At 44.4% G+C, this 10,449-nt stretch overlaps 1 protein-coding gene across 1 annotated transcript in view; it reads left to right on the top strand.

Moving 5' to 3' along the window:
- The first annotated feature begins 2,393 nt into the window (after positions 1 to 2,393).
- Positions 2,394 to 10,449, top strand: part of LOC134344688 (leucine-rich repeat and IQ domain-containing protein 4-like) — a 102,578-nt gene continuing 94,522 nt past the window's right edge. Inside the window, exon 1 of the mRNA XM_063044771.1 lies at positions 2,394 to 3,449. Coding sequence (XP_062900841.1) covers positions 2,394 to 3,449 — 1,056 coding nt within the window. The remainder of the gene's footprint in view (positions 3,450 to 10,449) is intronic.

The raw sequence follows: 10,449 nt of genomic DNA, 5'->3' as shown, positions 1-10,449 counted from the left end.
CCTCAATATCTCTTGAGACCTAATGTTCCCTACACTTGTTATCTTTACCTTTTATTCTGGCAGGCATATACGAACTTTGTACTCTCAAAATTTCATTTCTGAAGGCCTCCCAATCACCAAGTACACCTTTTCCAGAAGACAGCCTATCTCAATCCACACTTGCCAGATCATTTCTGATACCATCAAAATTGTCCTTTCTCCAATTTGGAATCTCAACCTGTGGACCAGATCCATCTTTTTGCATATTTACTTTGAAACTAATGGCATTATGATTACTACAAAAGCATAATTATAAAGTTAGAGCAGATGATGTAGTGTTTTTTTTTTGGACTATAATAAGGTGTCTGACAATGTTCCTCACCTGGTAGGCTCATTCAGAACGTTAGGAGTCATGGGATCCAGGTAAACATGGCAGTGTATGTGGATTCATGGAAACATAGAAAACCTACAGCACAATACAGGCCCTTCAGCCCACAAAGCTGTGCCGAACATGTCATTATCTGAGAAATTACCTAGGGTTACCCATAGCCCTCTATTTTTCTAAGCTCCATATACCTGTCCAGGAGTCTCTTAAAAAAAGACCCTATCGTATCCGCCTCCACCACCGTCACCGGCAGCCTACTCTACGCACTCACCACTCTCTGTGTGAAAAACTTACCCCTAACATCTCCTCTGTACCTATTCCCAAGCACCTTATAACTGTGCCCTCTCGTGCTAGCCATTTCAGCCCTGGGAAAAAGCCTCTGACTATCCACATGATCAATGCCTCTCATCATCTTATACACCTCTATCAGGTCACCTCTCATCCTCCGTCGCTCCAAGGAAGCAAGTTTCAGAGCAACACACACAAATTGCAGGAAGAATTCAGAAGGCCGGGCAGCAAATATGGAAATGACTTTTCTGGCCGAAACCCTTTATCGGGGCATGGCCTGCGGAGTTCCTCCAGCATTTTGTGCTGCTTGGATTTCCAGCACATTCAGATTTTCTCTTGTTTGAATGGATTCGGAATTGGTTGTAGATAGAGCGTATTCTGCCTGGAGGTAGGTGGCCATTGGTGTTCCACAGGGACCCGTGTTCTTTGTGATTTTTATAAATGAATGAAATGAGGAAATAGAAAAGTCTATTGGTTAGCTTGCAGAGACACAAAGGTTGGAGTTGTGGATGGTGTTACAGAAAGTTACATCCGCACGGTTACCCGCGCGCGCTGCGCGCCGCACGCCCTCTCTCTGTGACGTCAGCGGGTAGTTCCCCCACAGTGCCGCCGGGTTCCATGGAAACCGCTGTCGGCGTCTCACCGGAAGTAACCTCCTGTGAAGCGGCGAGTGAGGGCGAGGAGGAGGAGGAGGACAAACAGGAGTACGAGGAGGGAGGGGCTGGGGAAATAGTGGGTGGGGGATGAGGGGCAGAGGGAGTGACTGGGAGAGGGGAAGGGCAGTAATGAGTAATGAGAGGTAGTTGTGGTATGGACCGAGGCAGAACAGGGCAAACACGGTCCCACATGGGAGGCTGGTTAAGAAGGTTCAGTTGCTCTGCATTCAGGATGAGGTAGTAAATTGGATTAAACATTGACTTTGTAGGAGGAGCCAGTGACTGAAGGCCTGTGACTAGTGGTTTGCCGCAGGGATCAGTACTGATTCTGTTGTTGTTTGTCATCTGTATCAATGATCAAATTTGCAGATGTCACCGAAACTGGGGGAGTAGTGGACAGTGAGGAAGACATGTCTGGATCAGCCGGAAAAATAGGAGTAGGCAGTTTAAATGGCTTGGCACGGACTTGATGAACCAAAGTGCCTATTTCTGTGCTGTACTTTTCCATAACCCTATGAATCTACAATGAGGAATGTAGGACAGTGAAGGATGAAGGTGGTGTAGGGTGGGGAGAGAATTTGGAAGTTCAATGATGAAGGTCACGAATACTTTATACTTTATACTTTATTGTCGCCAAACAATTGGTACTACAACGTACAATCATCGATATTTGATTCTGTGCTTCACAATCCCTGGATCACTCCCTGCTATTCCTTTAATAGCAAACACTGGAGGGCATATGTACAAAGTTAAGGGAGGGAAGCTTAGGGGAAACATCAGGGGTAAGTTTTTTACACAGAGGGTTGTGGGTGCCTGGAATGACTTGCCAGGGATGGTGGTGGAGGCTAAAACATTAGGGGTATTTAAGAGCCTCTTGGACAGGCACGTGGATGAAAGAAAAATAGAGGGTTACGGGGTAGTGTGGGTTTAGTACGTTTTTTTAGGAATATTTGGATTGACACAACATCAAGGGCAAAGGGCCTGTACTGTGCTGTAGTATTCTAGCGTCTAGTATCTAGTTAAAGTGTGGAATGGCGGGCTAGTATTTCTGTTCCTGACTAGACTCATATGACTTCTGTTTCCAGATGTTGACTGTTGGACGGTGCGGCAGGCAGGCAGATATCAATTCTCAGGCAGTTGCATGTCTGTTAGGTACAGCAGAAACCAGCCCAGATGTTGTGCAGCTGCTGAGGGGCCACATATTGTTTCAGGATCTGGGAAATGCAGGGCTACATCTTATTCCACCTGCGGTCCTGCGTCTCCAGTACTTGGAGGAGCTACACCTGGAGGGGAACCAGATTGAGGAGATCCCAGCTGAGATTGGTTCACTACGAAGACTCAGGGTTTTGTACCTGAACAACAACAGGCTGAGCAGGATCTGTGATCAGCTTGTGGAGTGCCGGAACCTCCAGAGTCTGGATCTGAGTGACAATCCGCTGGCTTGTGGAATCCCCACACAGACACTGTGCCGTCTCCAGGCATTGCAGGAACTACGACTGTCCAATCTGAATTTAGTGCAGCTTCCAGCCCAGATCTGTAAGAAACTGCATCACCTCCAGTTGCTCGGATTATCAGGGAACAATCTGACGACCTTACCCTGTGAGATCCGGAACCTGACCCAACTGCAACAACTTCACTTGAAGAGCAACAAGTTGCATGGTTTGCCACCAGGACTTTGCCAACTGCTGAAACTGGAAGTTTTGAATTTGAGACAGAATTTATTGAATTGTCTTCCTGATGATATTGGTTCTCTGAAAAACTTAAAGCATTTATATTTGAGCCACAACAAGCTCACGACCATGCCGGAATCCCTTGTCAAATGTCTCAGTATGTGTGTATTAGATATTAGTGGAAATAGACTACATGCCAACGTCAAAGCATTGCCAGCCAGTCTGACTGAATTAGCTGTCTCTGATAATCAGCTCCACATACTTCCAAAAGCTATCTGCAATTTGGCTGACTCCTTACAGCTTCTGTATCTGAAAAACACACAGTTAAAGAAATTAAGCTATTGTTTCTCCAATTTGACAGAAATTCGCTTCTTGGATCTCAGTCAAAATCCCCTTAGGTACTTTCCAAAGCAAATATGTGACCTGTCTCAATTGGAGATGCTCTCGCTGGATGACAGTAAATTAAAAGAGGTACAAATCTTTATATCTGAGTATTCAAAGCAGAGAAAAGTGAAATCAGGGAGGAGAATTGTCACCTTAGATATGAAACACAGGACGATTGAAATAGAGCACCAGGAAGAATGGAGGGACATGATGCCAAATTCAATGTAAGAGTTCACAAGAATTGAAGAAATAGAAGCAGGTGTCAGTATTTAGAAACATAGAAACATAGAAAATAGGTGCAGGAGTAGGCCATTCGGCCCTTCGAGCCTGCACCGCCATTTATTATGATCATGGCTGATCATCCAACTCAGAACCCAGCCTTCCCTCCATACCCCGTGACCCCTGTAGCCACAAGGGCCATATCTAACTTCCTTTTAAACATAGCTAATGAACTGGCCTCAACAGTTTGCTGTGGCAGAGAATTCCACAGATTCACCACTCTCTGTGTGAAGAAGTTTTTCCTAACCTCGGTCCTAAAAGGCTTCCCCTCTATCCTCAAACTGTGACCCCTCGTTCTAGACCTCCCCAACATCGGGAACAATCTTCCCGCATCTAGCCTGTCCAATCCCTTTAGGATCTTATACGTTTCAATCAGATCCCCCCTCAATCTTCTAAATTCCAACGAGTACAAGCCCAGTTCATCCAGTCTTTCTTCATATGAAAGACCTGCCATCCCAGGAATCAATCTGGTGAACCTTCTTTGTACTCCCTCTATGGCAAGGATGTCTTTCCTCAGATTAGGGGACCAAAACTGCACACAATACTCCAGGTGTGGTCTCACCAAGGCCTTGTACAACTGCAGTAGTACCTCCCTGCTCCTGTACTCGAATCCTCTCGCTATAAATGCCAGCATACCGTTCGCCTTTTTCACCGCCTGCTGTACCTGCATGCCCACTTTCAATGACTGGTGTATAATGACACCCAGGTCTCGTTGCACCTCCCCTTTTCCTAATCGGCCACCATTCAGATAATAATCTGTTTTCCTATTTTTGCCACCAAAGTGGATAACTTCACATTTATCCACATTAAATTGCATCTGCCATGAGTTTGCCCACTCACCCAACCTATCCAAGTCACCCTGCATCCTCTTAGCATCCTCCTCACTGCTAACACTGCCACCCAGCTTCGTGTCATCCGCAAACTTGGAGATGCTGCATTTAATTCCCTCATCCAAGTCATTAATATATATTGTAAACAACTGGGGTCCCAGCACTGAGCCTTGCGGTACCCCACTAGTCACCGCCTGCCATTCTGAAAAGGTCCCGTTTATTCCCACTCTTTGCTTCCTGTCTGCTAACCAATTCTCCACCCACACCAATACCTTACCCCCAATACCATGTGCTTTAAGTTTGCACACTAATCTCCTGTGTGGGACCTTGTCAAAAGCCTTTTGAAAATCCAAATATACCACATCCACTGGTTCTCCCCTATCCACTCTACTAGTTACATCCTCAAAAAATTCTATGAGATTCGTCAGACATGATTTTCCTTTCACAAATCCATGCTGACTTTGTCCGATCATTTCACCGCTTTCCAAATGTGCTGTTATCACATCCTTGATAACTGACTCCAGCAGTTTCCCCACCACCGACGTTAGGCTAACCGGCCTATAATTCCCCGGTTTCTCTCTCCCTCCTTTTTTAAAAAGTGGGGTTACATTAGCCACCCTCCAATCCTCAGGAACTAGTCCAGAATCTAACGAGTTTTGAAAAATTATCACTAATGCATCCACTATTTCTTGGGCCACTTCCTTAAGCACTCTGGGATGCAGACCATCTGGCCCTGGGGATTTATCTGCCTTCAATCCCTTCAATTTACCTAACACCACTTCCCTACTAACATGTATTTCGCTCAGTTCCTCCATCTCACTGGACCCTCTGTCCCTTACTATTTCTATTATGGCTATTTGGCTATTTGGCTATTTGGCTCCTTGTGCCTGGCCTGTTATTCAATAAAACATAGCTGATCTTTTACTCTTTCCTGAGTGAACTCGTATCCCTTGACTATAATCAGTAACTGAGCTTCCATAACCTCTTCAGTAGACAATTCCCAATATTTTCTCCCTTCTGAAATTGGGAAATTTCTCCTCATCTCTACCCCTGAATGGCCAGTTCATAACTTTGAAACTAGTACTCCTGGTTCTAGGTACCCCATTCATAAGAAATACCAGCACTTCATTCTGTCCTGTCTTGAACAGTAAGAATTTGATACATTTTAATTAGATCACCTCTGACTGTGAGGGGATAGGGTGGATTTTCCCTTTGTGGGTAACTAAAACAAGAGGCTATATATAGAATGTATGTTGTACAGTACAGGTCATATTGTGCTGAACTAATTAAACGAATGCCACATCATATAACCATATAACAATTACAGCACGGAAACAGGCCATCTCGGCCCTTCTAGTCCGTGCCGAACTCTTACCCTATCCTAGTCCCACCGACCTGCACTCAGCCCATAACCCTCCATTCCTTTCCTGTCCACGTATCTATCCAATCTAACTTTAAACGACAACATAGAACCTGCCTCAACAACTTCTGCTGGAAGCTTGTTCCACACAGATACCACTCTCTGAGTAAAGAAGCTCCCCCTCATGTTACCCCTAAACTTTTGTCCTCTAATTCTCAACCCATGCCACCTTGTTTGAATCTTCCCCACTCTCAATGGAAAAAGTCTAACCACGTCAACTCTATCAATCCCCTTCATAATTTTAAACACCTCTATCAAGTCTCCCATCAACCTTCTACGCTTCAAAGAATAAAAGCCTAACTTGTTCAACCTTTCTCTGTAACTTAGGAGATGAAACCTAGGCAACATTTTAGTAAACCTCCTCTGTACTCTCTCAAACAACAGGAATTCTGCAGATGCTGGAAATTCAACCAACACACATCAAAGTTGCTGGTGAACGCAGCAGGCCAGGCAGCATCTCTAGGAAGAGGTGCAGTCGACGTTTCAGGCCGAGACCCTTCGTCAGGACTAACTGAAGGAAGAGTGAGTAAGAGATTTGAAAGTTGGAGGGGGAGGGGGAGATCCAAAATGATAGGAGAAGACAGGAGGGGGAGGGATGGAGCCAAGAGCTGGACAGGTGATTGGCAAAAGGGATACGAGAGGATCATGGGACAGGAGGTCCGAGAAGAAAGACAAGGGGATGGGCAAGGGGTATATTCAGAGGGACAGAGGGAGAAAAAGGAGAGTGAGAGAAAGAATGTGTGTATAAAAATAAGTAACAGATGGGGTACGAGGGGGAAGTGGGGCATTAGTGGAAGTTAGAGAAATCGACTTCTCTGAATATACCCCTTGCCCATCTCTGGGTTCCCCCCACCTTGTCTTTCTTCCCAGACCTCCTGTCCCATGATCCTCTCGTATCCCTTTTGCCAATCACCTGTCCAGCTCTTGGCTCCATCCCTCCCCCTCCTGTCTTCTCCTATCATTTTGGATCTCCCCCTCCCCCTCCAACTTTCAAATCTCTTACTCACTCTTCCTTCAGTTAGTCCTGACGAAGGGTCTCGGCCTGAAACGTCGACTGCACCTCTTCCTAGAGATGCTGCCTGGCCTGCTGCGTTCACCAGCAACTTTGATGTGTGTTGTCTGTACTCTCTCAATTTTATTGACATCCTTCCTATAATTCGGTGACCAGAACTGTACACAATACTCCAGATTTGGCCTTGTCAATACCTTATACAAATTCAGCATTACATCCCAACTCTTATTCTCAATGCTCTGATTAATAAAGGCCAGCAAACCAAAAGCTTTCTTCACCACCCTATCCACATGAGATTCCATCTTCAGGGACCTATGCACCATTATTCCTAGATCCCTCTGTTCTAAAGCATTCTTTAATGCCCTACCATTTACCATGTATGTCCTATTTTGATTAGTTCTACCAAAATGTAGCACCTCACATTTTTCATCATTGTTACTCTCTATTTTCTGCTCTGACTTCTAAAGGTCCTGACATTTACTGTATACTTTTCCATTTACACTCTGCTTTCCAAAGTGCAACCGCTCGCACGAGCGCAGATTAAACTCTACCTGCTATTTGTCTGACTGTATCTGTAACTGATCCATATCCCATGCATCATAAGTTAATAAGACATGACCTGCTCCACAAAAAAATCTATGTTGACTATCCAGTGAGAATAAATACTATTGCAAAGAATCCTCTCCAATAGCTCTCCTACCCCTGCCCTATAATTTCCTGGATTAAGCCTATTGGCCTTCTTAAACAAAAGAATAACACTGGTCACTCTCCATTCTTTTGGAATCTCACCTGTGGGTAGAAAGGATGCAAATATCTTTGTCAAGGCCCTACAAATCTCTCTTACCTCTCTCAATAACCTAGGATAGGTTCACATTGGACCATGGGAAATTACAGTATCCACCTTACTGTCTCTCAATAAATCCAATACCACCAGCTATTTGGTTCCAACATGCCCTAAATTATTTCAAAATCTCACACTGATTTCACTGTCCTCTGTGCCCTTGGTGAATGCTAATGAAAATTCCAGTGCCATTCTGTAAGGAGTCTGTACGTCCTTTCCATAGAATGTGTGGGTGCTTTGGTTTCCTCCTGTGATCCAAAGATGTACCAGGTAGTTTAACTGGTTGTTACAAATTGTCCCATGATTAGGTTAGAGTTAAATTCAGGTTATGGTGTAACTGGGGCAGGATGACTTGAAGGGCCTACTGTGTGCTTTATCACTAAACAAACAAACAAACAAATAAATAAAATATTAATTTAGTTCCTTGCCCACATCCTCTTGCTCCAAATATAAATTTTCTCCATTATCCCAGTAGTCCTACATTCTCCCTAGCTACAGTGCCTATAAAAATTATTTACCCCTCTTGAAAGTTTTCATGTTTTATTGTTCTACAACATTGAATTTAACTTGGCTTGTTTTTTTGGCACTGGTCAGCATAAAAAGACTCTTTCGTGTCAAAGTGAAAACAGATCTCTACAAGATGATCTAAATTAATTACAAATGTAAAACGCAAAATAATTGATTGCATAAGTATTCACTTCTTTCAAGTCAGTATTTAGAAAATGAACCTTTGGCAGCAATTACAGCCTTGACTCTGTGTGGGTAGTGCTCTATCGGCTTTTCACATCTGGACACTGCAATTTTCCCCATTCTTCTTTACAAAACTGCTCAAGCTCTGAAAGATTGTATGGGGATTGTGAGTGAACAGCCCCTTTAAAGCCCAGCCACAAATTTTCAATTGGATTGAGGTCTGAACTCTGAGTCTGAGTAGCTTTGGCTTTATGCTTGGGGTCATTGTCTTGTTGGAAAACAAATCTTCTCCCAAGTCACAGTTTTCTTGTAGACTGCATCAGGTTTTCCTCCAGGATTTCCCTGTATTTTGCTGCATTCATTTTGCCCTGTATTCATAAGCCTTCCAGGGCTTGCAGCCACAGCTATGCTTCACAGTAGGGATGGTGTGTTTTTGATGATGTGCGGTATTTGGCTTACGACAAATATAGTGTTTAGTCTGATGGTCAGAAAGTTCAATTTTGGTTTCATCAGACCATAGAACCTTTTTTCAGCTGAGTTCAGAGACTCCCACATGCCTTCTGGCAAACCCTAGCCAAGATTTAATGTGAGTTTTTTTCAACAGTGGCTTTCTGTTTGCTACTCTCCAATAAAGTTCTGACTGGTGAAGCACCTGGACGGCAGTTGTATGTGCAATCTCTCCCATCTCAACCACTGAAGCTTGTAACTCCTTTAGAGTTGTCATAGATGCCTTGGTGGCCTCCCTCACTAGTCCCCTTAGTCCATAAGACATAGGAGCAGAATTAGGCATTCAGCCCATCAAGTCTGCTCCGCCATTCCATCATGGCTGATCCCGAATCCGACTCAACCCCATAAACCTGCCTTCTCGCTGTATCCTTTGATGCCTGGCCAATCAGGAAAATATCTATTTCCACTTTAAATCTACCCATGGACTTGGCCTCCACTGCAGTCTGTGGCAGAGCATTCCACAAAATCGCTACTTTCTGGCTAAAACAATTCCTCCTTACCTCTGTTCTAAACAGTCACTCCCCAATTTTGAGACTGTGCCCTCTGGTTCAGGATAACCCCACCATAGGAAACATCCTCTCCACATCCACCTGATCCAGTCCATAAGACCATAAGACCATAAGACAAAGGAGCAGAAGTAGGCCATTCGGCCCATCGAGTCTGCTCCGCCATTTTATCACGAGCTGATCCATTTTCTCCCATTTAGTCCCACTCCCCTGCCTTCTCACCATAACCTTTGATGCCCTGGCTACTCAAATACCTATCAATCTCTGCCTTAAATACGCCCAATGACTTGGCCTCCACTGCAACCAATGGCAACAAATTCCATAGATTCACCACCCTCTGACTAAAAAAATTTCTTCGCATTTCTGATCTGAAAGGGTGCCCTTCAATCCTTAAGTCATGCCCTGTCGTACTAGACTCCCCCATCATGGGAAACAACTTTGCCACATCCACTCTGTCCATGCCTTTTAACATTCGAAATGTTTCTATGAGGTCTCCCCTCATTCTTCTAAACTCCAAGGAATACAGTCCAAGAGCGGACAAACGTTCCTCATATGTTAATGCTCTCATTCCCGGAATCATTCTCGTGAATCTTCTCTGTACCCTCTCCAACGTCAGCACATCCTTTCTTAAATAAGGAGACCAAGACTGCCCACAGTACTCCAAGTGAGGTTTCACCAGCGCCTTATAGAGCCTCAACATCACATCCCTGCTCCTATACTCTATTCCTCTAGAAATGAATGCCAACATTGCATTCGCCTTCTTCACTACTGACTCAACCTGGAGATTAACTTTAAGGGTATCCTGCACGAGGACTCCCAAGTCCCATTGCATCTCAGAACTTTGAATTCCTTCCCCATTTAAATAATAGTCTGCCCATTTATTTTTTCTGCCAAAGTGCATAACCATACACTTTCCAACATTTGCCACTTCTCTGCCCATTCTTCCAATCTATCCAAGTCTCTCTTCAGACTCTCCGTTTCCTCAGCACTACCGGCCCCTCC

This window comes from Mobula hypostoma, chromosome 4, assembly GCF_963921235.1.
Source record: "Mobula hypostoma chromosome 4, sMobHyp1.1, whole genome shotgun sequence".
NCBI lineage: Eukaryota > Metazoa > Chordata > Chondrichthyes > Myliobatiformes > Myliobatidae > Mobula > Mobula hypostoma.
The sequence above is the reverse complement of the archived record's forward strand: the minus strand, read 5'-3'. Positions and strand labels throughout refer to the sequence as shown.